This window comes from Penicillium oxalicum, chromosome VI, assembly GCF_001723175.1.
Source record: "Penicillium oxalicum strain HP7-1 chromosome VI, whole genome shotgun sequence".
Taxonomy (NCBI): domain Eukaryota; kingdom Fungi; phylum Ascomycota; class Eurotiomycetes; order Eurotiales; family Aspergillaceae; genus Penicillium; species Penicillium oxalicum.
In genome coordinates, this window is record NC_064655.1 from 776,578 (window position 1) to 804,139 (window position 27,562).

Genomic DNA, 27,562 nt, shown 5'->3' on the forward strand with positions numbered 1-27,562 from the left:
GGTTCTTCGGCATGCGCGGGAAGGGCCGCGGACACCGAACTTTTGGGGCTAACAACTCTGGCAGGACTCGGCATTTGAACCAATTTGAATTCATGCCATGCAGATTCTTTTCAGCTATGCCTACGGGTTTATCCTACGATTGCGATAGTATCTAGTGGAATGACATGTGAATAAACCGCTAGAGCGTTCAAAGAAAATTTGAATTCTCTCATTCCACTAATGTCATACGTTTATTTATTCGAAAAACCTGGCTCTAATTTCAACTTGCGTAAAGCTCCATGAGAATGAGGAAAACTCAGAGGTAAAGCTGAATTCGTCCATCTCGAGCAGAAATGACTTTTCCTTCCACCCTTGCATGCAACTTGAGATGGAGGCCCGACCTTGAATGCTGGTCTCGATGATATTGTTTCTAAGTCATTATACAAAATGCCCCCAAATGACATGTGTGATATCATTAAATTCATGAATGTTACTCGCCATCAAGGGCATCAGGCACTGGGAAATCGCTCAAGTGGGAGATGCCGCGTAGCGATGAGACCTGAATGCATTTTCTCTTACAAAACTGCGAGACCGCCAACAAAGGCCGCACCAAGCACCCCCCATGCAGCGGTCTGTAATGGCACAGCAGCCCCCTTCGAGGTCGAGGTGGTGGTAGAGTTCGACTCCGAGCTCGACCCTTGCGCCTCGCCAGTGGCGGTAGATTCGTTGGCATTTCGCTGAGCAGCTGCACTAGGGAATGGACTGGCCACCATGTTGGTGGCGTTGTTGCAAGAAGAGGGTTGCGAGTATTTCACACTAGAGTCGAATTGAATATCGGCACACTTTTCAAGATGTCAGCGCGTGGGCCATCAGGTAATACCCGCTTCTACTTTTTCCATTCCCTTGAAAGATGTATCTTGCAGAAAACAATGTGTGTGACTTACAGCGTAAAGACCTCCAGTGGGATCACCGTTGCTCTGTACCTGCAGAGTAGCATTCATACCATCCGTAATGTTCACCCCGACCAGTTTCTCACTAAAATCGACATGAGGCAGACAGAATTGGCCGAGACCGTTCAATTGGAACGTGTGCACGAGGGTAACATTGTAATTATCGCCGGGGTTGGTGCCTAGCGCAAGAAGGACCTCGACCGCAGTTCGGCTGTGACCCATGCGAAGGGCAAGTGGGAATGAGCCCGAGATGGGCACTTTTGTTCGATTCGACGATTGACTGAGACCGCCACAAGGGAATTGATCCATAGTGTCTTCATCAAAACCACGGGACTCGGGGTATTGTAGGCGAAAGTGAGCAGCGGCTAATGGCGCCAGGGCCAAGGAGAGAAGAGGGAACTTCATGGCTTTTTGGGATGACGGGGTTGGCGAGTGATGATGAAGAGGAAGTGATTCAAGAGATAAAAGTCAAAAATTCCCAAGCAGCAATTGAGGAGTGGGACAGGCCAAATCTCACAAGAAGGAGGATGAAGACGGCAGGTAATAAGAAGAGTGTGTTGAGAGTCTTGCTTTGAACTGACGCGAGGAAATGTGCCTGAGTCATTTGCTTTAAATACTGTCAAAGATGCCGCATATGCAATGCACATAATTTATCAAGCACACAATATCTCATCAATTAGTCGACCCGGTCTATCATGTGCCTGATTTTACCCTCATAGAACAATAAATGCGAGCGCCAGGTCCGAGCAGCTCCGCTGGATTCGTGGTTGCTCAGGCATTGTCCGAGCTTTCAGAGCGGGGGCACATGTATGAATTTCGGTGTCCAACGCATCTCCGCTCTGGCTCGGACATTGAGCTGCCAAGGCTTAAAGCTATTATTTTATGTTGATTATCCGCGATACAGAGGATTGGACCTGCTGTTTTCAGGCGCCTGATGCAGCAGCTCGAGTGCTTGCAAAACCATGGACAAGCGCCCCTCCCCACAAAAACGGCGGTCCTGGCAGGGCCGGCATCAGGCTAGTGCAGATTGAGAAAATTTGCTCATAAGCTCTCATTTGCATGCCCCAATCCTTCCCTCTAAGATCAAGGAAGAGCCAAGTGTGGCGATGGTCTGTGTTGTCAATGGAAATAAGGACTCCGACAGTCAACATGGAGTTCAGCGAAGAGATATCTTTACTGAGATGCAGTCTACTAATACCACCTCAAGGCTGGGATTTGTCGCCCCGAGACCTCCGAAAAGCCACATGTGTTTGCATGCCACGCTTCGTGGACGCAGCTCAAGGTGAGTCTGATGCTCGATCACAAATTCCAATTTCCCAAATGACCTGGGCCCCCACATCAGGCCAGAACCTAGTTTTTGGCCCGGTAATCTCGATCCCACGGTGCGTTGTCATTCATCTCATATTGGACCCAATCTGGGTAATCATTGATGTCTCGTTCAACGATCTTCGAGCTTTGGTCAAATCGATGAACACTCCAGCATCAGATGAATCAAGACATGGGCCGTGCGGATAGTGGCCCAGAACGGGACTAGCGTGACTAGTGGAGCCTCACTCATCTGCACAGCAGACGCTAATCCATAATCGGTTAAATAATTTGCTCAATTCTGCTCACCACGGACATGCAATGCTCACGCATGCAGAAGTGCCAGACTCCCAGCGGTCTCTCACCAGTGGATTCTACGGTACTGTCGAGGCACTTATCTCGCAAGTTCATCGGGGTGCACTTGGGGGTGGTAATCAAATTATGCGAAGAAGTCGTCATCGAGTTTCGTATGTAAATGCCAACGCCAGTTCATGCAATAGTTGTGTATGCGAGACATGTCTTTCAAATGCTCGAAATACAGGTGGTCATCAATCATTAGTCTCAGGTCTCATCCGAATGAAGAGACCAATTGGAAGAAGATGTCGAGCCATTTCCTCAGTGATTATGGTCATTCCACTGGATGTATCGACCGACAGCCAATTCGCCAATAAAGGCACCGGCGAGCACTGAGCAAAAGTAGCCCACATTCATCGTCATGACGGCCAGCATGCTGAGAGAGAGAAAGAGTAAAGGCAACTGTCAGCGCGTCATTTCCACACAATAATCCGGCAAGCACAGTCAAATACGTACAGGAGATAGGAGACCCCAGCAATGAAGAGGAAAAGGATTGCCCGCGGCACATCCACGCTGAATCGCCATGGGATTGGCCCATGAGAGATGCTGTGCACGATCTTGACACTTTCCTCCACACCTTGCGCCGTCACCAGCGAGGCAGTCTTCGCATCGGGATCCGCGTTAATACGTCCCGCCTCGCTGGTTTTCCCAGCAATGGCAATATAGCGACGGTTCAGGTGATGGATCAGCCAGTGACGCTCCATGGAGGCTTTGAAAGCAATCAGGCATCGGTCGATGATCGCGAGGACAATAAGAAAAATGCACGTTGCGGCGTAGGTCCCTGATGAGGAGGGTGCCCAGGCGGATGAGAACAGAGGTGTGTCGTGGGCATTGGTAAAGACCATGGCCATCGTCATCATCGATGAGGTGCTAGAAGAGGCACTGGACGATGAAGAGCCGGAGTCCATACCGCCCATGTCCATGCCGCTCATAGAACTGTGATCATGATTCATTGTGAAGAACTGAAATAGGAAATTTGATGCTCGATAGGGTGAGATGGAAAGCTGGGTAAGTTGGTGTACAAAAAACCAAATGATTCAGGACAACGAAAAAGCTTTCTTTAGAGTCGTGGACGCGAGATGGTAGCGCAAGCTTGTCTCGAGATCGACCGAAACGGCAGCCAAGGAAAATGACACGATGGTGTGGCCGGGGAGTGGAGGCCGTTTGAGCACATTTAAGTCAGTTTCCTCGACAGGGCCGAGAGGGTGGACTTGCCGGATTGCGGGTTCTCACTACTCAGCCATCGATGATCACTAGTCCGGTTCCACCGTACTGTACAAGCAACATGAATAAATCACCTTTGGGAGTCTCCGTTTACATGTGGGAATTGGATACGAACGTAAGTAATGCGGGACAAGCGGGGCCAATCCTGACTCCGTTTCCACTTGACAAGCTGGCACCGACGGGGATATGAGCACTTTATTGATAAGCAAGCTACACTCGGACACTCGGAGGCTGGGCTACGTGAAAATGCTCAGTTCAACTCTCCGGCACACTTTTGAAATCAGGTAGCGAGTGTATTTTGCAAAGGGGTCTTGCTCCTTCCTCGAGAATTCAAGGGGACCAGGCAGGCAAGCGCATTCCGTCATGCGAAATCACTCCCTTTGATCGCTCCGAATCACCCCATAATGGATATGATGAGTGACATGCCCATGGGCTCAATGTCTATGGGCAATGGGGCACCCAGCCTTCTGACGATGCAGAAGATGTATTGGGCTGTCGTTGGGAGTGCCATCGGTCTAGCTACGATCGTCAACATCCTCAACCGGATACTGGCTCGACATCGGTAGGGCCTGGAAGATATGCAACACCTTCCAAAATGTGAATTGACAATTGACGAGGATTTTAATAGGCTGCAAGATACGTCTCTGACACCCGCAAAACCCAAATCCTTCTTCTTCAGCACATATGCGACCATCACTGCCATCGTGCGCGAAGCCGGCTACGCGACCATCCATCCTCTGACGGTGGGCAAGTACACTTTCCATTTTCCGCCTCTCGGTCCAGTTCTGATTGTGCTCGCCAATCTCATCACGATCCTTGTTCTTTGTTTCTACAAGCTAGACACGTACGATGTCTGGCAATGGGAGAACATCGGCTACAGCACTGGCTGCATTGCCATCTGTCAAATGCCACTGATCTTCCTGCTGGCAGGAAGACAAAACATCATCGGCTTCCTCGCTGGAATGAGCTACGCCAGTCTCAACTGGTATCATCGATGGGTCGCGCGGACTTTGTGGCTCACAGCAACGATTCACATGTGTTTCTGGTTTCGTGACTGGGGGCGATATGACTACATCGCGTACGAGCTGGCCAACGATGCACTCCCCCGGCGTGGATTGGCCGCGTGGTGCATCTTGACTTTTATTTTGATCACCTCCCTTCGTCCCATCCGCAGCTTGAGCTACGAGATCTTTGTTTTGCAGCACTTGATCACCTTCATCGGGTTTCTCGTTGCCGTATGGATGCATGTCCCCGCCGAGGTCAGGGCTTACATCTGGATTCCTATCGGTTTGCTTGTGTTTGATCGTCTGGCACGATATCTCTGGGGGGCCTATGTCAATATTGCTGTGTTCCATGGGCAACAAGATGGCAAATCAAACCGTTTGTGGGCGCACTCGGCAACTTTCACCCCGATGCCCGGAAACGTCACCCGTGTCACGATCAACAATCCGCGGGTTCAGTGGCTGGCGGGACAGCACGTATTCTTGACATGCCATTCTATTGCGCCCTTACAATGCCACCCTTTTACCATTTCCTCGCTTCCTGAAGATCAAAAGATGGAGTTTTTCATCCGCGCAAAGACGGGAGCCACCAGGCGCCTGTTTCGATTCGCTTCAAAGAGCAGAAGCAGCTCGAGCAGCTCTGCAGAGGTATCAGCTGCACAAGATCGAGTAGTCTTCATTGAGGGCCCTTATGGGGCTGTCCGCCCTCTGCGTCAATTTGATAGTGTCATTCTTTTAGCCGGAGGCACGGGTGCAACGTACACTGTTCCCCTGCTGCGGGATATCGTGTCGGTATGGAGAAAGGAGAGGTTGAGTGAGACTTCTGAAGGCCTGGTTCGAGCCAAACGCTTGGCCGCAACCAAGCGGATTCGATTTGTTTGGGTGATCAAATCCCGGGCACAGCTCAGCCTTTTTGAAATCCAACTACAAACGGCCCTTGCTGATGTGGCTGAATGTCGATCAAGGCAGCCGAACTTTGTGAATGAGCTCGAAATTAGCATTTACATCACCTGTGACGAGAAGCTGGAGGGACTCAATCCCGCCGCACCCGCACTCGCACCTGCGTTCACGCCCCTGGAGGCCGCGCAAGTATTCATCGCCGGCGATCAGCAGAGCCTCCCCAAAAAGAGTGGAACAGTCGAAAAGGACCAGGTTGGTCTACGCTCAATGTCCGTGGGGTCGTCGTCCTCATCTGCAACTCCGGCCATGGTTGGCAAGGGCTGCCTGCCCGGTGGCGGATGTTGCTGTACCACACAGATTATGGACGAAGAACAAATTGATACGTGCGTATGTACGTGTTCAGGACCAGTTCGAACCGAAACTGCGACCCCGGAACGCGACAGAGTTGATGAGAAGAGAAGGACATCCCTGGAAAATTTCGCTCCATCATCCATGGCCTTGCCCATCTTCGCGGGTCGCCCCCATCCGCGAACGATTATCCGCAAAGTTCTTGAAAAAGCGGAAGGGGAGAGTGCAGTGATAGTCTGTGGTCCTCAAGGGTTGAGCGACGACGTGCGTCGGAACGTGGTGTCTTTGAGCGACGAACGTGCCGTGCACAAGGGTACTGGAGCGCAGGGAATTTATTTGCATGTCGAGAACTTTGGCTACTAGCGAAAGAGCGGAGCTCTACCACTTGGATGGTACATTTTTCATTTTTGCATATAACAATTTCCTTCTTCTCGTCGTGAGGAGAGACGATGACATGAATTGATGATCTAGAGTTGCCAACAATGTGGAAGTCACCTCGACATGTTTCCACAAGACTTCCAGATCTTTTTTTTGGACAGTACGCAGATAAGGTATTTCTCATATGAATTATTGAAGCCTGTAACTGTTTCCCATTAATCTCAGTCCCGATTCAACCATTCTTCATCCATTTTGCACTAAAATCATCTCGCGCTGAAGAAAGGCCGGGCAAAATACCACCAACCTGTCGGTTCGAAGGGTACCCAATCAGTAAAATAAATTTCCATATTCAAATAGCGCTACATATTCGATCTAGACAGTCAGCTGGATTATCTGCTTTGTCTAGAAGCATTCCTTCGAGGATAATTTGAAGTACCAGTACTTTGTTTACCCACTGTTCGCGCCAACCCCAATTGGGTTTCCGGCACATGACATCATCCGGTTCAAATCCACTTGACAGCAAACGTCGAGCTCCGACCGTCCGCGTCCATACGACCTCAATAAGAAGCTTCAAGCTGACCACTTCATCCGCACCACGACCAAGAACGGAACCTTCCATCCCCCTAACGTACCATTACCTCAAACTTCTGTCCTTGACACAATCTCACTTGCAATTTCGCCAAAATGTTCCGCTTCGTAAGTCCTATCTCAAATCAAAACCAATGCATCACCCAACGCATCCTCGACGAGCTCGACTCATATCGGGGGTAACCGCGCCTACAAACTCACACTAATACCCTGTGCTTTACTCAGAGTAAAACCCTCGACCCAATCACCCTCTTCCACTCTCCCTCCCTCGCCCCCTCCACCCGCGTCCTCAACATCCTCAAACAAGCGTCCATCGCCGCCTCGGAAACCGCCACTGAAGACCAAGCCTCCGACCACACCGCGCACGCCAAGCAACAGCGCGGCGAGTTCGAGCTCGAAGTGACCACCGCCCCGCCAACCACGGACCAATTGCGCAGTATCCTGGACTATATCAGTCCTGTGAGTGGCGGAGCCGGCGCGGCGCCGGAGGGCAAGGCGAGCTATGGAGTTGGAGAGTTGATCAAGGGAGCGAGGGATGCCGAGGACGCAATCAAGCGGTACAAGGAGGATCAGGAGAGATTTGTGAGGCCGGTGGTATGTTGAGAACAATTTTTTCCCTTTTTTCGTTTTCTTTTTGAGTACCATTTGATTTTCCTCTGGTTTATACGTTTTATTGCACCTGTTCCGGAAACGTGGAAGAAACTGCTCCTTGTCAACTGCGCTGAACATATGCTAATTGCCAAACTACTTGTTTTCGCAGACCGTCGACTGGGTGAATGGCCGCGCCGTGATTGGTGACAATGAGTCGGAGATTCTGCGCATGGTTCGTCAGCTTCCTGAGAACTAGTGGACTTGATAAGCTCGGGTTGTCCTTCAGTGTTAATCGACCTATACCTTTGATTTGATATCCGCTGGCCTGTTTAGGACTGAGGAGGATACAGTGTTGAGAAACGCGGTGGTGTTGACGAGACGATCGAGAGGAGAGAGAATGTACGAACATTGAGGATACTCTATGATTTACTCTATCAAAAGGAAGAATAGTCATTTGTCGATCAGACTGGATCTCCTTGAAAACCACTAGCTTGCTGGATGTCGATTCCAAGAAAATAAAAAGGTATGGTCTGAACTCATCTGCTTCATTGATGCTAGTAATCATACAAATGTCTGTCAACGCTGAGCATCCAAGGTAAAATAAAATGATGCAAGAACAGGAGACGGGGGGGAAAGACGCATGCCAAAACGGAAGAATAAACCGTGTATCAGATACGCTTTGCTTGAAACCGGTGGAAGAGAAAACTGGCGCAGCGAAGCAGAAAAAGTGAAACGCATAGAAACTGCCCAGTAGTGTACTTCGGGGACGACCGAAGAGAAAGAAGACGTGGGTGAAGAGAAAAAGGAACAAAAAATCGAATATATGGACGAGGAAGAAAAAGGAGGGCAAAGGTAAAGATAAAATGGCGCCATTAAACTCATACTCAAGCGCGGAATATCCCCACAGGAACGATTTTTCAGACCAAGATCCAGCTCGGTAACGGGGCAAATCTCCCAACGCCAAAGACGGAGAGAGTGAGAAAGGGGGGGAGAGGGGAAGAGAAGGAAGCAAAGAGGAGAAGGACCAGGAGAAAGAGGAGGAAAAGATGAAGAATGGGCTTGAAACGCGCCAGACGGGAGCGTAGGAGAGCGTAGCCCTCTCACGCCTGTTACGAGCTCAGAAAATAGTCCCAAAGGATCCGTCCGTCGCGATCGGTTTGCGAGGCGAGCTGCGCCCATTGCCGTCGACTGCCGGCTTACGGTGCCTGTAGTGTAAAAGATGTCAGTCGGAGATTCCAGTGAGAGGCTTCCGCTCCACATCGCCATCGATGTGGGAGGGAGACCAGGGGAAGAACAACACCATACCGGAAGGTAAATCCAACAAACAAGCCCTTGTTCATCTTCTCATCCCGCTCGGCCATCTCTTCAAGCGCACGCTGCTTGTCGTACACCTCCTTGTATTTGGCCATATCAGCATCGTTGTTGAAGTCGTCAAAGTAGCCGGCATCCGTCTCCGAGTCCAGCTCCGGAACGAATGGCGCCCGCTGTTCGCGCAGTCGGGCAAAGTCGACCTCGGCAAAATAGTCGTGCGCGTGGATTTCCTGAATGTTCTTGAATCGGGTCTCCTTGGCGGCCACCAGGGTCGTGATCAGGTCCCACGTGCGTCGCGACAGGAAATAGTTAGGATCTTCGTACACGGGCTTTCGAAGGACCTTTTGCCATCGCTTCAGGTTCTGCCAGGTCTCGTCGACGGTCGCGCCCGCGAAGGGAGGGTAGCCCGCCAGAGCCTCGAAGAGCATGCAGCCCAAACTCCAATAGTCCACCGTAAAGTCGTACTCGTCCCCCTTCAACACCTCGGGAGCCATGTAATCGGGGGACCCAACGATGGACTTGGCATAATTAACCTCGCGCTCCCGGAGCGAACGATACCCCTGACGGCGCTCGGCCATGGTTCGCTGTTCCATGGGTCGACCAAAGGGAACGGGGGTATTGCCGACCTCTTCCAGTTTGACCCGCATCGATTCAATCTTGCCCGGACTCAGCATCCCCGCCGCCAGACCAAAGTCGGTCAGTTTGACATGGCCGGTCGAATCGATCAAGAAGTTTTCCGGCTTGAGATCGCGATGGATGTAGCCTAGCTGATGCAAGGCGTCCACACAACTGAACATCTCCGCAATGTAAAATCGAGCGTGTCGGTTGTGCAGGACGCCCGTGTTGTTGAGGAGAGTCCGGAAATCGCCGCCCGGCACATACTCCATGGCCAAGTAGATCTGGTCGTCATCTTGGAAGGCGTACAAGAGTCGCACAAGCCATTCGCTCTTGGCCGCCGTGAGAATATCGCGCTCCGTCAAGATATGTCGAATCTCGTCGAGCTTGAAGAGGAGTCGCTTGCTCATCACCTTGAGGGCGCAGACCTCGCGCGTGTCTTTTTTCTGTGCCAGATAGACCTGTCCGTATCCTCCTTGGCCCACCTGAGTCAGGATCTGGAAATCATGTTGACGGAGACGCGTGCGCCGCTTGCGCAAGTGTGCGCGCTCACGACCGAGATACTTCAACAGAGCGGGTTCATATTCCTTGTTGGGCGTCGTGGGGGGCTCGGGGTACGCAGCTTTGAATTGGGCGTGTCGGGTTTGCCGATTATGGACGTAACTGAGAAGATCAAAGTAGTGGTCGAGGAAGTCTGGTCATCAGAAAACTTGATGTGAGCAAAAAGGGGGGCAAAAAACAGTGTCCCACAACGCTCTATGAAGCCTCGCCCGCCCCAACGTTTGGATCGGGTCTGGCTTCTTCCACCTTGGTCTCGCGCTTCTTCCGGGGGATGCCACTTACAAAGTTGAGTCACGTTGACCAGTCGCTTGACGCGCGGCTGCTGCAATTTTTCCAATTCCTCCGGGGTAAGCCCGCGCAGTTGAACCTGGCGCTTGGAGGTATCGGCTTCGCGCTGTTGGTACGGCTCATGGCGTGAGATGGCCGCCGCGGTGGGCTTAGAGCCGAGGTCCTTGGGCAGTCGTGTGCTGGTCGGAGGTGTGTTTTCTTTATTGGCCTTGCTGCTGCGACTGGGACTGGAAGGTCGCTGGTGAATGACGCTCTCGGTGAAGGTCTCGGGCTGGCTCTTGTCGGGGGTAAACATGGGGTGGTGGAGGTAGTTGTGAGTGGATTTGTTGGGGGAAGTTGGTGTCAACTTGAGCGCCTTGTCGAAGACATTTGGGAGATCCAACGATCCTGGTGGCGGCCTGGATTTACTGGGGCTCCCCTGGGGGGTTTGTGTTGGACTGGTGAAGCCATGTTCGGCGGGGGTGGAGGGGCGATCGAAGGACTCGCCGCGGGTATGCAACAGCGGCGGCGGGTTGGGCAGCCGCAGACCAAGTCGCTCAGAGTCGGCGACCACGTCAACAGCCATCGTGAGAGAGGAGAGGAGCGCCGAGCTGGAGGGAGTCGATGAGATAAGAGAGGGATCGCACAGAGCGGGAAGAGGAGAGTCGAGGTAGGATCTCCGGTCTGGGTTGATTGGGTTGGGTTGGGTTAGGCTGAGGTGAGTTGAGTTGAGCAGGGTGAAACCCGCAGGTGGAGGAAGGAGTCTTCTGTCGAGAGAGGAGGGGGAGAATCAGGAGGACGGTGTGAGGTGTGCAAGTGTGGAAGAGTGCAAATGAGTAGGTGTGCAGAAGGAGTATGAGAGTGTCCAGAATCAACAATATGATGATCCTCCAACTATCGGTTGTGTACCCGCAGGTCGGGCCAGTTTGCAAGGAGCTGGATGTACTCCTGCAGTTTGTAGATGAAGCAAGACAGGACGATTTGCTGTCCACTCGGACCCGCCCTTTTTGTTTTGTTTTATTTGTTCTTCTCGGGGGATTTTTGGGTTTATTCTTTGAGTCTTTGTCTTTTTTGAGATCAATAGTGAACCTTTTATTTGCTCTGGCGAGTACGTGCACCCCCTTGATCTCAATGAGGGAAATAATATACAGTGCCGATGGACTTCTGCTGTTGTTCTCCGCATAATCTTCACGCCGACCAGGAATTTCTCTTTACAACTACCACTACCCGGACAACCAGACCATCGTGCCTGTGGACGACTTCAAGCACGTTTACCACTGCCTCCGCTAACCTCGACGTCTTCGATTCTCAAAGACTTCCCGGGAAAGACTCGCGCGAGAACCCGATACTACTGTATGACTGGAAATGGTTTCCAATGTCCAAGATAGCCACTGGACAAGACTCCAGCCTATCTTGGCGGGCTGACATCCGGCTTGTATGGATGGTGATTGGGTTCTGGACCGACGCAGGTCATTTCGGGCTGGGCTGAGAACAGGTGGATCGGAAACGGGGCTGAAGTGGAAATGGAAGTCAAAGTGGCTGGGCAGCATCCATTCACATGGTCGAAGGGCCCGAGAGAATGATGATGGACGATAATTCTTTCCCCTCACCCTGCGGTGGTCGGACGACCAGACTGGTAGAGACGGCCGAGGGCAAGATCTTGTCTTACACTTCTCCACCATTTTGACGCTTCTCGACGGCCCAACAAAAGCTATCTTCTTACTCTTGACAAGCACAATGCGCAAGGTGCCGTCCTTGTCTCGTACCGATCACATTGCGGATTGCAGCACCATTTTCTGACTGACATGGATATTGCTGGACCACGCCCACGTTGGTAAATCTTTGTGGCCCGCATGAATCAACCTGAACAGTGACGCCCTCTGCTTCAGTTCTCTCATCAACAGTATGAGCCCTTCTTGAGGACGATTGAATTTCAGAGTCATCTTGGGTGCCTGGCCTAGGTCCGAGTCCGGAGACCTCGTAAATTTGAGGGTCTGATTTGTCCTGCTGAACCTGCTGAACCCTTCCTTGGTCGATCAGCTCCACTCCGATCGAGCGACGCAGGAGGATCCGGTCCGGAGGTACGGTATTATTGGTGGTGTCCGTTCTTCATGGCTCCTTTTTCCCGTCGTTTCGGTCGCCCATTGCTGAACAGATCAGCCTGGAGAGGGAAATCAGATCCCAGATTCCAGTGTTGAAAGGACAAGAAAAAAGAGATGACATCAAAATAAAAATTCAAAAGCCAATTGCAGTCAAAGATGAGGCAAGTAAATCTCCGACCCTCTTGACGCGTCCCACTTTTTATTTGCTTTTCATCCGTCCCTCGCTTGAGCCTCTTCGTCGGAACAAATTCCCAGTTGGACTCTCCCTCTCAACCGAGTCCCACGACCGGTTCCTCTAATTTCCCCAGGGGCTGCCACTCACATGCATGCACACCATGCTTTCATGAGTTGCTCGATACTACGAGACCATGCATGTTGCCTTTGTTCGCCCCTCTCTCTCCCCCCCCCACCTCCATCAAATACATTAGGTCCCTATTGATGTTGCCCCAGCAACGCTCTCTCACACACTCTCCCACGTCACGAAAGTGCTCTTTTCCGGGCGCGTAGTCTCGGTATTTTCGCATCGCCTAACTGATCTTCTCTTCTTTGGCGAGAGCCCACCCCGTCGCTGAGACAAGCGGGATAGACATGAGCGCATCTGGAGAATTTCTGCGAAGCTGGTTGCTTGTGTACCAAGCGGGAAAGAAAAACAAAGCAAAAATCCCACCCCAGGACCAATCCCGTTGATCTCTATACTAATGTAACGACAATTCCACAAGCGGTCTGTCTATTGCTCTCCCTCGGAAGTATGGCATGAAACTATCGACAGAGAGAATTCGATCGTCGACCAAGTTCCAACCAACCCGCGAGGCCCCTCCCCTGTCGCAATCCTTTTTGAGTTTGATCGAGGGCAGCTGAACCTGGCGTCGCGACTCCACTTCCCAGAGATCCAGCCCGAATCCACCTTGAATGGGATCCATCCTCCGTCCCGAAGCTGTACGGTAGCTGTGTCGAGGGAAGACAAACCCCTCCCTAGAATCTAGATCCTGCCTTGACGCTGGGGGGGATCATGGACAATTCCCCTAATATTTTTGGGCTGGCTTTTTGAATACTGGAGTCGCGAAACCAACGTGAAGCCGGTGAAGTACACAAATGGATAAGCCCATCTCCAAGACCAGGATATGAAATGTGAGAGCGGCCCAGCAGCGCAAGGATCCCCCTTGTTCAATCACTCCTCCCCGGGGTTCCGGCTCCGGGTCCAGTAGTGGCCCAGGGCAGCGGCCACTGGCTACCGCGATTATCCCGACTCACCTGGAAAAGCTGCATCTGTTTTCTCTCCCCCTCGAGGCCGGAGAAATTCATATGACTCCATTTCCCCCCCCCTGGCTTCCAGAAGCTTGCAGTGATGAGTCTGCTGAGGAATAATGACTAGTTAGTGAGTCTTGTGAGGCATCCTCTGTGTAGATGTAGGGATGGGGACCGGCCCAATGCCGTTGCCATGGATCCGGTCATCGACGTCCATCCATTGTCCAGCATTGGAAATCACGCGCGGCACAAGTCAAGCATGAAAAAGCCGGGAAAAAAATAATCAATAATCAAGCATCTCTATGTGGCGATGACATTCATCAAGTGCAGCGTAGACTAGTCCGGTAACTATCCACCATCAAGCCAAATGAAGCTCGCGGGCCGTGGGCGCGATTGAGAAGGAACTGAGGACATTATGAAACATTCACAATTTCACACGCGTTGGTGAGAGGGATCTAGCTCCCAACAGTACATGCATACCCGAGACGAGAGTCTTCCTATCATGAATCAAACGGTCAAACGGTCGGGTTCTGGGTATTTCCTCAATTGCTTCATCCCAGGACAAAAGGATATCTCTCAATGGCAGGATCAACAGACGATACGTAGCAGATACACGCCTTCACCTTTCCATTGCCATCAATTGTCCACCTTAGTAAGTTGGTGGCTCTTAGGTCCGGCTAGAGCTACAGTAGTAATAGAAACCAGAAAGTCGGTTACTAGGTGACTCCCTACAATAGGCAAGGCACGTTCACACGCACCCCACACAGATGTAAACTGACAAGTGTAAACAGTACAGGGCACAGTGAAGAGCTTGTCCGCCTACTTTGTCCCGGTACCATATTACCTAGTTTCCCCTCAAGTCATGCTCGACCGTCGAATAGTTGAAAGTCTTTCAACTTGAATCATACTGCTTCTACTTGATCACCATCAGTATAGTACCAAATTCACCAGAGGAAAATCCAGGAATTAGCGGAAATAGAAAGTATCACTTCGTCTCCTGCCTCCCACATCATGAGCATACCAACCAAACATGAACTCCTGCTTCGGGAATGGAAGCAGACCACCAGGGCTGGAATCTCTCGATGGATTCATCCAAGGCACGAGGGGCCCGGCAAAGAGAGAAGAGGGGGGAAGCGGGGACGTCTACGGCTCGATCCATGGATCGAGCCCACTTCCAATTTCGCAAGGGCCACAATGTCCAACAGGCTGCAGGATTATTATTACAACCCATTGGCATTGTCGGCTGGTGGCAGACTGGCCCGGCTATAATGATAAAATCACGCCTGTTTTGTTTATCCTCGTACTAATTTCGGATCTACAGTAAGACTGTCAGAAGTGGTAACATTCTATGAGAGGGTGGATCCCGGTTTTGTCTACTTTATTAGTAGGGTAGTGACGTAGTTCATAACACTTTTCATTCTCATATGTGGCGGCAGTTTTAAAATCGAGATTTTACATTCTCGGCCCCTCCAGCAAGCTGCAAGTTTCTTCCAGTGTGAGCTATTGCTGCCACTTCATTGAGAGACCGGTCATTCGGTCCTTTTAACCGTTCATGTTCATGTTCATGTTTATGCTGCATCTCCGGCGCGTTCACCAGTCTGTGAAAGAGGCGGATCCCGTCAGTCATCCACTATCATGGTATTCACAGGTTCTTGATATCTTTCTCACCTTGACTGTGTCTGAGGCTTTTTTGAACCAGATATTCCCAAACCATGGAGGGGGGAGAGAGAACACCCCTGTAGAACACTAATCCAAAGCCATCTGTAATCAATGAAATTCCGGCTCCCTTGAAAAAAGAAAACACATCTCCCGGCGACGCAGTCACTGTTTGGCCCATCTCGTCGGAATTCTCGAATTGGTCCTCGAGAATGATCTTCATCTCCTCATTGGTGTACGTGTACGTAAGTGGGGTACCTTTTTCGAGCCAGGTAGAATCCGCAGATGATAGGTTTGTCGGGATTGTTCATGACACTGAGAAGATGGAGTCAGGTGAAAGTGTGATTCGATAACATGATACCCGTGCGGTGTAGTCCTGGGCAGTGACCTCAGCAGTAAGGGAGATTAGACCACGCATCTGGCGATGATGTCGCCCAGAAAAGCATTCTCGTTGGCAATTAGAAGTGATTTGAAGGTTGATTGGACCTTGGCGTGGTGGGTAAATGGAACGGACATGGTAAATGGGATGATGGAGACTGGAGTGAGGAAAGACGAGCATAAATCACTACTTCTGTGGAAAGAAACCATTGCGATGGGACGGTCTGAGATGGACGAAACTTCACGGACTGCAGAATGCCCGTAGGTACTATGAGATGAGGAGGACGACAGCTGGACATCACTAGCGAGTTGGTCCTCTTATACCACCTTGCCCAAAATTCAACAGATGCGAGATTGGCCAGATAGGGGACTTTCACTTGACATTCAATTGATGACCATGCATCTCGACTCTGGAGACCCAGGGGTCCAGACTGGGAGACAGTCATCTCATCTATTCCACTAATCGTGCAGCTGTCAAGTATCGGGTTCATTCACGTAGCCGGCTAAGCTTGCAGAGAACGAACCATCACAAGCCGCAGCTACATGCCCTTGATCGATGCAGTTGCTGAAACCGAGAAAGGCTTTTCAGTTCGGAGAGCTTTAGAATATAAACACCCTTGTTCAAATGCTACGGTAGGAACTGAATCTATTCGATGGGTCGGTCATGGATGTTTATTACCTACCTAGGTATTCCATCTCAAGCCTACGCTATGGAAAGAACCGATGCCCATTACCTGGATCGTCCGGGCATCCATGAAGATCGCAATTCGGCGGTGACAACTATGACATTCCGATACCTACTAAGATGTGAATGTTGATTTTCTGGCATTACCACGAGCTACGTTGACCTCGTATGACTTGCTCCATACGTCCAATGCCTACGTGTATTGGCAAAATTTCAAGCTTCCAATCTTTTCTGGCAAAAAGACGTGCGCACGCTTCACAGATAGCGACTTCCCCAGTTGATCGCGATGGGGTAACATAAAGGATCTTATGCCCCAAAACAGCTAGTGTTTGCATGCGGATTCCTCGTGGAAACCTTGACCTAATGAAGTCCAAGGGGATGATCTTCGTGGATTGGGACTTTGAACACAAATGGGGCCTATTTTGAATCTTTCGAGAATTGAAATGCAACTCTTTCAGATATTTGCACATCCAACCTCACAATGACGATGAGCACATTGGGCGATTTCCCATTATCTACCACTGCTCTTGACATGATCTCCGCACCCGGACTTATTCAGCAGCCGTCGCTCCGACCTGGAACGACTTCATGCGGGATCGTCTTCCCCACTCGTATCCTGGCAGCTCCAGCGCGCTTCAGCCCGGTCAGAAGAGTGTGGACTGTACAGGTACTAGCCGCGGAGCCGAGCGCTATCTGATTTGACAGTCGGATGAGCTACATTTGTACCATTGGCAGGATATGCCGGGCGTGGTTTGACAATAGTAGCTCAACGCATCCAGGAAGCGTGCATTTCACTGTGTTGTGTTGCCAGAAACGGGACTTGGGGAATGATGTCCGTGTTCTTCTCCGTGCGGCTCCAACAGAACATGCTTCTTCTGGTGTCTCTCATTGAATGCAATGACAAATCTCGCGAGTCCGCCATCAGTACAAAAGATGCCCGCTCGTCGGAGCCGTGCCTCGGCCGCTTGTCTCTTTTGCCGATCTAAAAAGGTGATGCCACATTTGAAAACTCTCAGACCCAGGCAAGTCCTTCAACTGATGGATGACATGTGTTCGAACCTATCCAGTTGAAATGCGACGCCCAGAAACCCGAATGTGGTAATTGTCGGGCCAAGGGCGTAGAGTGCGAGCAAAGTAGTAATCGATACAAGCCGAGGTCTGTCATTCATCCTCGCTCCAGTTGTCGGAGCTAACCACTTGCCGTCCAATGCTTTTCTAGGCCAACCAATCGCCGAATCTCTCAGTTGGAGCATGAGAATGCAGTACTTCGTCAAAAATGCAACGAGATGCAATCCGGATCGGGTGCCTCTGAAAGAATTGACTCGATCACACCAGATGCGTCAACGGGTACTCCACATCAACCTCGGAGCGTGTCAATGACCGCTCCGTCTCTTCATGGGTCATCTCCGGCCAGAGGACCCCAGTCAGTCCCAAGCCGGGGCTTGTCGCATCCAGAGGCACCCGGGACTCAAGACCATCGCCGTGGCCCATCATTGTACCATGGGCCGACAAGCATAGTCTACGACGACACCGCCCATTCTACAGGAGAAGACGAAGGAACTAGCGAGATTCAGTCTAGCGCGAATGAAGAGTATGCCCGCAAGCTGCTCTTTGCTCAGACTGCAAGGCAGAGTAAACTTAATCGCAAAACCTAAAACACCCATCGCATCTTCGACTGACTCGGCATTTCTTTCAGGACAACTAGAGCCCCTGGATCTAGCGTATGGCAGACTTGACTTTGATGGCCTCGACCCGGAGCTGGGCATGCATCTTTTAACGATCTACTGGAGCCGTCAACTCTACACGGCTCAAATCATCTATCGTCCGCTATTCATGCGGGACATGGCTTGCGGTGGCCCATACTTCTCGAAGCTTCTCCTCAATGCCATCTTGTTCACGGTCTCGAAGCATTGTCCCCGGCTTGAATTGCGCTCTGACCCCGATGATGTTACAACGACGGGTTGGAAGTTCCGTCAAAGATTCACCGAGCTTCTCCGCGAATCTTTTGATAAAAGCGAGATAACAACCATCCAAGCGTTGCTTATCATGTCAAACTCACTCTTTTCACGATGTGACGAGCGCAGTCTATCATGGCTTTACGCAGGAAATGCCTTTAACATGATCATCGATCTGGGCCTCCACGTGCTTCCATCTTCCAGCCAGATGCCCGCAGAAGAGCTAGAGGTTAGGAAACGAGTGCTGTGGGGCGCTTACAGTAAGTAAACGAGGAATACCGCAATGTCTTGCTGTTGGTTGTTTAACACTTTTGTAGCAATCGACAAAATTCAATGCCTGCTTCAAGGGAGACCGCCCTTGCTACGACAGGTCAATTTCAAAGCCTCGCTTGACTTCTTGGATGAGTACGATGAGCTCGATACGTTCAAAAATTTGACCTACAGCGCCATTGGTCAGGAGACGGTGATACCTTCCTACAACGTCTCGCTGTTAACGAAATTATGCGAACTATCTATTATTTCGGAGCGTATACTCTGCGAGCTCTATTCGGAGTCTCAGCCCCGGGGCCGGGACCGGCACTCGAGAATATCCACCGAAATAAGCTCAGATATAGATCGCTGGCGTTCGAATTTGCCACACGAGCTCGATTATCTCTCGTACCCGCGGGAAGGCGTCCTTCTGCCACAGGCTTTTTGTCTTCTGTGTGTATCTTCCGTCCCCATAATTGGTAACGACGATAAATACTGAACGTTGGCAGGGCCTTGTCAAATGCCTTGATGATCCTCTCACAACGACCGCTTTTTACAAACGCCTCTCAGAGTCACATTCACAACTCGACCTCGGCTTACGAAGCCGTCAGCAAGTGTACGGCTGCTGCCAATCAGATCGCTCAGATTCTGCGTGATTATTCTCAGCATTTCTCAATCACCTCGGCTCCGTACATGCTATCCTATGCCACTTACATCTGTGCCACTATTCACGTCAGGATCGCCGCTCAGAAGGGCCGCGGCTCAGCCTCCTTCAATTGCTTGCTTCTTTGTCGCAATGTTCTTCAACAACACCTCCGGCTATATGCCGCTGCGGGCAAGGCCATGGGCAATCTGGATAAGCTCATAGCTCACCATAAAGTTCTTCTCACTGAAGACGATCAGCTTGGTGCTTCTTTGGCGAAATTTGACCACCAAATATGCCCACGGAATCTGGTTGACTTACCCGAGATGTTATTCACCCCTATTCAGGACGCTGAGATTGGTTCCCCGCAATTGAACTGTGGACTATCGGATCTTGATCTCGAGGCCATCGCTCAAAGTTTCCGGCTTGATTCGGAATTGCATTATTTAATGCACCCTGTTGGGATCTAGAATTATTTCAAGGGAGGGGAACTAAGAAATTTCTGGATTATGTCCCAGCTCGTGATTACCTCATCTCAAGCACCAGGCTAAAAATAAAATTCAATTCAAGTCTCCCGAGACTAAGCAGCTTCTTCATAATGCATCTGCCAAGGATGCTCTTGGCGGAAACCCAAGAGTTCCTTGATCTTCTTATTTGAAATTGGTGCATCCCGTGGTCCCATCTCTTTGGTGAACGGAACATTTGGAGATACCCGCTTAAGAAATTCGGTCGTTGACGGGGTGTAATTGGTGATCTCGTCATTGACAGCATTGAAAATCTGAAAGCCCAGGCCATCTTTTTGAACAGCAAGGTCGCACATCTGTCCCAGGTCTCGGGTATCCGTGTACGACCAGGCGTGTGGTGCCCATGCGTCAGGGTTCTTCACATAGTCGTCGAACATCTCTTCCTTGTATTCTTCCGGTGCCACCACTCTGCCGATCCGCAGCGCGTAGATGTCGTTCCCAAATCGCCGAGCAAAGCCGCGAGCAACACGCTCGCCGCAGATTTTGGAAATGGCATAGGTGTCCATGGGGTTGGCGTCGGCTTCCTCATCCACGGGATAGGAGGGATACTCGACATCTCCCTCTGCATAGCTTACACCATACACCGTGATAGAGCTAGCAGTGATGATCTTGTTGATACCGAGTCGACATGCAGCTTCAATGACGTTGTATGTGGACACGGTGTTTCCACGGAAAGTTTCATTGTCCGGGGCGATCATATTGCGCGAATAACCAGCCAAGTGAATCACCGCGTCGGGAAGACAACGCAGAGGCTCACGAAAGGGCTCCGTCAGATGGAAATGAGAAGTGAACGCACTATAGACCTGACCACTGTCTGTCAGGTCCACACGTAGCGTGTGCACACGCCTGGCCAATTCGCCTGACAACGGCGTCAAGTCGAGATTCAGAATATCATGGCCCTTTTCCAGGAGATAGGCGATTATATGCTGTCCCGCTTTACCGGAACCTCCGGTCACAATAATGCGTTTTCCCATTGGGGTTTCGGTGTCTCGAGCTCACGGCAATCTTGGCGCAAATTGCACAAGGCCGCCCGTGGATCGATATGCAAGTGTAGGAAGATGAAGAGATTGCGAGGACTTTGCGGAATACTGATCTGGACAGCTCAGGGGTCAGGATGTGAATATCAATTCAAGATCCGGCAGCTATGGAGCTGCCTCCACTCCGTCACTTGGATTACTTTCCGTCAACTCGGATATGAATGCGGGGAGGACTTTCTTCGGGACATGACTCGCCGAGAATAAGCTCAAACAGCTCAATCTGCGCATGGCGTGTCTGGCCCAGCTTTGGAATTGACAGAACTCGAATGAAGATCCCCTGAGGAGCCTCTCTCCCTCTCTCTCTTTTTCCCTTTTGTCCTTTCATGAAGTTATCGCGGTGTCTGGGAAAAGTTTCAAGACCATGCCATGTTGAATACATTTACTCGTCATCCCGGAGCGTCTTTGCCCGAATTGCAGGGATCTCGGTTGAAGAGTCTGGGGAAATGCCGAAAATTCCACATCTTTGATTGGTTCGATGGACTGTCAAGTATCCCCAGGTCTGGTGACATTCTCGCCGCGCGCCAATAGGAAAATCACATTCCGAGCCTGAATGAGTAATTCCCAGACGTCCGGCTAGACTCGCGCCCGACGAACAAGCAATAAAAGACACCGACAGGCCAGCTACGAATACATGGGAATTGTAGTGAAAGAGGAGCACTTGGGCCTTTGCTTGAGTCAGTTCTCTGTGGGTCACTGTAGCTGCCGCGTCGAAGCTATTCAAACCCCATTCTCCGAGCCATGTCTTGCTCTCAAAAGTCCTGCGAAGGCTGCTCATGTAGCAGCAGCAACGCTACTCGACCCCCAGTTGAAATTGAAGATTGCATCAGCGAGTTGCAAGCACTGCGGCGACGAAATCAAGAGTTGGAGACTCGTTTGGGTCTCACTTCAGAACAAAATGCACCTACCATCACCAAGACGCCCGGTCGCACTCTCCGATCCGCGGCATGGTTCGATTGTCGTAGCGACCCCGGCATGACCGCCATTTACATGGAGAGGTATTTCAATTTCGGCATCACACGAGAAGAGCTGATGTCTGGCAAGCCGATGATTGGAATTGCGCAGTCGGGGTCGGACCTTGCACCATGCAATCGACACCATATTGAGCTGGCGAAGCGGGTCCGGGAAGGGATTCGCACAGCTGGTGGCATTGCCATTGAATTTCCTACACATCCAATCCAAGAGACTTCACGGCGGCCAACTGCCACTTTGGATCGCAATTTGGCTTACTTGACTTTGGTGGAGATTCTGACTGGGTATTTCCTCGATGGAGTGGTGCTTTTGACAGGATGTGATAAGACAACTCCAGCATGCCTCATGGCTGCTGCTACTGTGGTATGTGTCGTTGGCATTGGGAAGAGAGATATACACGCAGAACTTTGAAGGGGGATTTTTCACTGACAGCGACTCATAGAATATTCCAGCGATTTGTATGAACGTTGGGCCCATGTTGAATGGCTATGCCAAGGGCACGCTCGTAGGATCGGGTGCTGTGTTGTGGAAAGGTAGAGAGATGTATGCTACCGGTGAGATTGACGAGAATCAGTTTATGGATTACATCTCTCAAAGGTAAGAGAGCACTCGGCTCTATGATGAGTTTCCAGAAAGTTGTGTTCCCAAAACTGACGCAAACTACACAGTACGCCTTCTGTGGGACACTGCAATACCATGGGAACTGCATCGACAATGAATGCCCTTGCAGAGGCGCTCGGCATGGCTCTTCCAGGCTCCGCCGCGATCCCTGCAGCTTATCGTCACAGAGCTCAATGCGCTTACGAAACCGGCAAACGTATCGTGGAAATGGTCGACCTTGACCTCAAACCTAGCGACCTGATGACCCGCCAAGCGTTTGAAAACGCCATTGTTGCAAACGGAGCCATTGGCGGCAGCACCAATGCCCCTATTCATCTGAATGCCATTGCCCAACACATGGGGGTGGAGCTGTCCATGGACGACTGGGATACGATCGGATCACGAATCCCTTTATTATTGAACATGCAGCCGTCGGGTGAATATCTGGGGGAAGAATATTTCCGGGCTGGGGGTCTACCGGCCATCATGGCCGAGCTTCTGGATGCGGGTAAACTTCATGGGGATGCGCTGACCTGCAATGGTCGCACAATTGCCGAGAATGTCAAGGATAAGCATTCATGGGATCGGAAGGTGATTCGTCCCTACGATGATCCATTGATGAAAGATGCAGGATTTGTTCATCTCAAGGGGACACTATTTGACTCGGCCATCATGAAGACCTGCGTCATCTCCCCCGCGTTCCGTCAACGATACCTGTCCAACCCCCAAGATCCAGAGGCCTTTGAAGGTCCAGTGGTCGTCTTCGACGGCCCAGAAGATTACCACAGCCGCATTGAAAATATGCCCGAGATTGACGACCAGACGGTCCTGATCATGCGTGGCGTTGGACCTCTGGGATACCCTGGTGCCGCCGAAGTGGTCAACATGCATCCGCCAAGCCAACTTCTCAAGAAGGGTGTCGACGCCTTGTTCTGCATCGGCGATGGCCGCCAGTCTGGAACGTCGGGGTCCCCATCTATTCTCAACGCCAGCCCAGAGGCAGCAGCCGGTGGAAATTTGGCCATTCTTCGAAGCGGAGATCGGATCCGCATCGATTTGCCAAAGCGACGAGTGGATCTTCTCATGAGCGACGAGGAGATTCAGGATCGGAGAAAGGAATTCTTTTCCAAGGAGTACCCTCTGGTTCCAAGTAGCACGCCTTGGCAAGAGATCTTCAGACAGGAAACAGATCAACTTTCGGCTGGGATGGTGTTGAAGAAAGCAGTCAAGTATCAACGTTTGGCGCAGACCAATGGTCCGCCGAGACATAATCATTGAGAATGGAGGGGCATCGCTGCTCTTGTGCATGTGGTTATGAAAGTGTGACTACTTAACTGGAATACCCGTCAATCGATTCAGTTCAAACGAAATACCGGGCTCGTAGTCTTGACCTTGGATGATGCCTGGATCACTGATACCAAGTATTCCTGTGACAACATCTCGTTGCGGATCTGGTGGAATCTGTAATCACTCAATCGTTTGATCACATGTTTTACCGCTGGTCCCCACGAGACAGAGACGAGCAATACGTAAAGGCCAATCAACACATTTAAGGGGCCGAACCGAAATAAATTGAATTCATTGGGATAGTCTTTCATGTCAAGGTCTTCGCCTCGCATTAGTTATCACGCACCTTGAGGGTGCGAGCCTTATCACACGCGCGGATCGGGGAACAGTAACCCCCTGCCTTGGAGTAGAGCCATCAAAGAGACAATATAAGTGTAAATGATACTATATATTAATAAGCGAGTTTGGCCGAGTGGTTATGGCGTGACGTTTAGGTAATAAACATTACGACCGTCATGGGTACGCCCGCGCGCGTTCGAATCGCGTAGCTCGCATTTTTTTTCTTCACGTCGCCACTCCGAACTGCCATGTCGTTGATGTATATGGGGTTTGTTTGGCGGGGGGAGATCGTATCAATTTCCAGAATGTAGCTGTCCATACTATTCCTTCTAGAGCCGGAGAAGATAGTTTTCGGGCGAACCCGTTTAACTAAATGCTCAGGGGATCTCCAAGCACGCACGTGGTGTTGATCCCGGTCCAGCGCTGGAAAGAGGGATGGTTGCATGGAATATCGGGCAAGGCGGGATGGATTAGTAGCTTATTATCTCTGATGATAGAAGAAGAGGCCCTACTAGCATCGATTTTCAATTCGCATGTGTGTCTTGGAGTAGAGTCTACTGGCTTTCTCAAGCTGTTTCACTCTATTCACATTGAATATGCTAAACATGGTCCGTGGTTGCAAAATGGTGCGGAATATCCCTGTGGACGTGAAGGGTGTCATGGAGGGTCCAAAGTTTCGAGAACCTTATGCTCCTTACGTTCAGCCAGTGTCCACAAATAGGAAAAACAAGATCAGATGAGCGGCGGGCAGTGCTACATACTTTCACACCGTCCAAGATCAAGACACGTCATGGATTTAAAAAAAGATAAAAGACAAAGCAATCATGTCGCAGCGGACCAGCATGACTCGCGGAAAACTTCGTGTGCACCCGGCCCCACCACTAATCACCCCAACAATTATCCATTTGGTGGTTTTTTTCTCTACTTCCTACACTATCTCTATAGCCTCAATTGAGATGCAATCCGGAGCAGATCGTAGGCAAGGGGCCGAACGTTCGGCCGAGCAGCGTGCTGCAATCGTACATGCATTGAAAAATAAACTTTCTACCCAGGCTGAGCTCTCCCGCAAATTTGGTTGTCATCGCAATACTATAGCTAATACATACAAACGCTGGCAGGAACGAAATGACACGGTATCACGCCCAAGAACCGGAAGACCCTCCTGTCAGGGTAAAGCGCTAGATACTCAAGATCATAAGCGCCCATCAAAATTACGAGCGGAAGCACCGGTCAAGTCAAAATCGAGCAGGACTTGATGGGAGATTCGTGTGCAAAGACTCACTTATCGTTAGATGTCTCACAGACTCGTTTGATTAGTGTAATATACATAGGAGGTTTTCTTTAAGCGTCTCTGCCCTGTTCTCGAAAGAAGTCGTCTTCCCTGTCCAAGATGACTGTATTTGCATAGACGAGGATTGGACATTTGCTCAAATTTTCATACAAATGATCCGTGTTCCTGCGAACGAGTCGTTTTAGAGAGACAAATCTCATATCAATCAAGGAAGACTATCCAAGTTAGTTTAAATAGCACAAGGTAAAAGCCAGGGAAGTGACAGGCTTACCTTTCCATCCCCATTCATTCATAATATTGATCCAATGAGACCTGCTGCGAATACTCCTTTCAAAGTCCATATTGATCAACGGGGAGATTGTAGAGGATCTTCGAGACCAACGATGTGCGACATTGGCGGTGGCAGATGGGAGATGTCTTTTCACTGGCTTCTTGAGAAGGCCACGAAGTGATTGATGGTTGTTCAGACTTTTCTCTTTGCTGGCAAGATCTTCAAAAGGGAAAGCTGATCTCCTTGTGCCATCAAAGCTGTGGCTTGATGAGCTCAACTCCACAGAGATTGGTGCTTGCTGCGGCGAGTGGTCCCCCTGTGACGCTTTGAATTTGTCGCGTCGTGACCAGACTTCTCGGATCACATCCAGACAACGATCAACCCCACCAATCATAAGTCGGGATTGAATGATGTTCAATCGTCCAAGTACCCATTTCCGATCTTCTGGCGAGTACGCCTCGGCACCCGCCGCCAGAAAAGGGAACATCTAGATTATCGTGGTGCGAGACGTTGGTGGAATGGTCGCTAACAAGATCAAAATTTATTGGCCAGACTTTTGATGGGCTCAGACGGTAGCTTTGGTTCCACTTGATTCAAGTAGAGAACTGTGGCCCAGTGGTAGGCATGCGCGAGTTGAATGCTATGTTGAACCTCGGAGCTGGAATCTTCGGGGGAATCGAAACAGCGTGGCGGTGTCCACTGCTCGAGGAGAGCTTTCAGGTCCATCGCTTGGGAAACAATAGACACCGAGTTTTCAGCCATCTTCCACATATTTTGCACAAGCTTTCCAGCTTTAACAATTAGAGGGAACAGAGTTGCCGCACATCCCATCAATAGATCGATCTCATGGTCCGCATCAGTTGGTAGATGGAAAATAGAAGGATTTAATCCTGGGCTCCAAATTTTTTGAGAGAGGCCAGCCTGGCGATCACATCCATGTGCTGTACAAAAATCGGATTCGATGCAGCTCTTATGGCTGAAGTCCGCCTTGAATTCTCCAGCATGCCATCCTTGTTCGAGAAAATCACGGAGGTATATTTGTTGAAGCGTATTGCGAGCATCTCTGGACCATCTGGAGCCAGCGTAGGCTACCTTGGCTTACTCAGAAAGCCCGAAGGAGGACCCTGGGATTTGTTGAACACTAATCCAAATGGTGCAAATTCCGACTGTAGTTGGCAAGAGCTTTCCAAGATATCCTCGCTGTCGTCCTTTAGTAACTCTGAGAAGCTTAGAGCTTCATTTTCGGCGGCCATTTCGGGGGAGGAGCCATAGAGGCAGAGACGCTGTGAATTTGGGTGAAATTGTTCTTGCACGAACGTAAAGTCATCAAAAAGCGCAGGCAATTCATCGTTTGATTCTGAAAATGACAAAAAGCCTAGACATTGCGAGTCTGCTGATAGCGACACATTGCCCAAAATCGCGTCTTCATTACTCGGAGAGTTCTTGCACTTGTGTCGACCGATTCCGTTCGAGGGGTGTGTGTTCATCCTTGGTAATATGTCGGAACATTGAGGTGAGTCGGTGGACGATGAATGTGGCGACGAGGTGGTAAAACTGCCCGTGTATAGGGCAATCGGTGGGGTTGTCCGCTCAATCGTTGGAGGTGTTGAAAAACAGTCTGAACCAGAAATCGAATCAATTTGCAACGAGGAAAGGGTTTCTGAGCACAAAAGTAACTTATAGGTTAATTAGCAGTACTCTTCCAAAAGAAAAATATGCAGAGACATGTTCAAATCACCTGTCTTGGTACCCGGCGCGTTCACTCGTGCTGACGCTAGGGTACTTTCCTCAAATGGCCGCCATTTATAATGCTTTTTATAACCACCACATGAGACCTTACAGCGCTGACACTGCTTGCAGGTGGGTTTGGTCTCATCGCACTTGAATCGCTTCGCTTTGCAAGTAGTACAGCCTGAGAATAGAGCATTGGCGACTCGTCAGTTCATCACAGGATGCAAC

The 27,562-nt window shown here is 50.5% G+C and overlaps 11 protein-coding genes and 1 non-coding gene across 12 annotated transcripts; 6 read left to right on the forward strand and 6 right to left on the reverse strand.

Moving 5' to 3' along the window:
- Positions 1-554: 554 nt before the first annotated feature.
- On the reverse strand, positions 555-1,334 carry POX_f07575 (uncharacterized protein; the record flags this gene model as incomplete). The annotated part of the gene is made up of 2 exons (XM_050116370.1): positions 555-821; positions 924-1,334. The coding sequence occupies 2 exons, from the start codon at positions 1,332-1,334 to the stop codon at positions 555-557; spliced, it is 678 nt and encodes a 225-aa protein (XP_049966509.1).
- Positions 1,335-2,849: 1,515 nt separating this feature from the next.
- POX_f07576 (uncharacterized protein) lies at positions 2,850-3,541 on the reverse strand (the record flags this gene model as incomplete). Its single annotated transcript, XM_050116371.1, has 2 exons — positions 2,850-2,964; positions 3,045-3,541. The coding sequence occupies 2 exons, from the start codon at positions 3,539-3,541 to the stop codon at positions 2,850-2,852; spliced, it is 612 nt and encodes a 203-aa protein (XP_049966510.1).
- Positions 3,542-4,216: 675 nt separating this feature from the next.
- Positions 4,217-6,424, forward strand: POX_f07577 (uncharacterized protein; the record flags this gene model as incomplete). The annotated part of the gene is made up of 2 exons (XM_050116372.1): positions 4,217-4,374; positions 4,441-6,424. The coding sequence occupies 2 exons, from the start codon at positions 4,217-4,219 to the stop codon at positions 6,422-6,424; spliced, it is 2,142 nt and encodes a 713-aa protein (XP_049966511.1).
- Positions 6,425-7,123: 699 nt separating this feature from the next.
- Positions 7,124-7,874, forward strand: POX_f07578 (uncharacterized protein; the record flags this gene model as incomplete). Its single annotated transcript, XM_050116373.1, has 3 exons — positions 7,124-7,135; positions 7,253-7,621; positions 7,788-7,874. The coding sequence occupies 3 exons, from the start codon at positions 7,124-7,126 to the stop codon at positions 7,872-7,874; spliced, it is 468 nt and encodes a 155-aa protein (XP_049966512.1).
- An 861-nt stretch (positions 7,875-8,735) lies between these two features.
- Positions 8,736-10,958, reverse strand: POX_f07579 (Serine/threonine-protein kinase sid2; the record flags this gene model as incomplete). The annotated part of the gene is made up of 3 exons (XM_050116374.1): positions 8,736-8,823; positions 8,924-10,238; positions 10,388-10,958. The coding sequence occupies 3 exons, from the start codon at positions 10,956-10,958 to the stop codon at positions 8,736-8,738; spliced, it is 1,974 nt and encodes a 657-aa protein (XP_049966513.1).
- A 4,403-nt stretch (positions 10,959-15,361) lies between these two features.
- Positions 15,362-15,598, reverse strand: POX_f07580 (uncharacterized protein; the record flags this gene model as incomplete). The annotated part of the gene is made up of 1 exon (XM_050116375.1): positions 15,362-15,598. One exon carries the CDS (start codon positions 15,596-15,598, stop codon positions 15,362-15,364), a length of 237 nt encoding a protein of 78 aa, XP_049966514.1.
- Positions 15,599-17,371: 1,773 nt separating this feature from the next.
- On the forward strand, positions 17,372-19,755 carry POX_f07581 (uncharacterized protein; the record flags this gene model as incomplete). The annotated part of the gene is made up of 6 exons (XM_050116376.1): positions 17,372-17,428; positions 17,506-17,561; positions 17,658-18,070; positions 18,135-18,653; positions 18,711-19,095; positions 19,152-19,755. 6 exons carry the CDS (start codon positions 17,372-17,374, stop codon positions 19,753-19,755), a joined length of 2,034 nt encoding a protein of 677 aa, XP_049966515.1.
- A 110-nt stretch (positions 19,756-19,865) lies between these two features.
- On the reverse strand, positions 19,866-20,783 carry POX_f07582 (uncharacterized protein; the record flags this gene model as incomplete). Its single annotated transcript, XM_050116377.1, has 1 exon — positions 19,866-20,783. One exon carries the CDS (start codon positions 20,781-20,783, stop codon positions 19,866-19,868), a length of 918 nt encoding a protein of 305 aa, XP_049966516.1.
- Positions 20,784-21,584: 801 nt separating this feature from the next.
- POX_f07583 (L-arabonate dehydratase) lies at positions 21,585-23,693 on the forward strand (the record flags this gene model as incomplete). Its single annotated transcript, XM_050116378.1, has 3 exons — positions 21,585-22,178; positions 22,258-22,412; positions 22,484-23,693. The coding sequence occupies 3 exons, from the start codon at positions 21,585-21,587 to the stop codon at positions 23,691-23,693; spliced, it is 1,959 nt and encodes a 652-aa protein (XP_049966517.1).
- Positions 23,694-24,160: 467 nt separating this feature from the next.
- Positions 24,161-24,256, forward strand: POX_tR140. Its single transcript has one exon. It is a non-coding gene; the product is annotated as a tRNA-Leu (tRNA).
- A 390-nt stretch (positions 24,257-24,646) lies between these two features.
- POX_f07584 (uncharacterized protein) lies at positions 24,647-24,781 on the forward strand (the record flags this gene model as incomplete). The annotated part of the gene is made up of 1 exon (XM_050116379.1): positions 24,647-24,781. One exon carries the CDS (start codon positions 24,647-24,649, stop codon positions 24,779-24,781), a length of 135 nt encoding a protein of 44 aa, XP_049966518.1.
- Positions 24,782-25,533: 752 nt separating this feature from the next.
- On the reverse strand, positions 25,534-27,090 carry POX_f07585 (uncharacterized protein; the record flags this gene model as incomplete). The annotated part of the gene is made up of 4 exons (XM_050116380.1): positions 25,534-25,547; positions 25,604-26,090; positions 26,192-26,544; positions 26,706-27,090. The coding sequence occupies 4 exons, from the start codon at positions 27,088-27,090 to the stop codon at positions 25,534-25,536; spliced, it is 1,239 nt and encodes a 412-aa protein (XP_049966519.1).
- Positions 27,091-27,562: the final 472 nt, after the last annotated feature.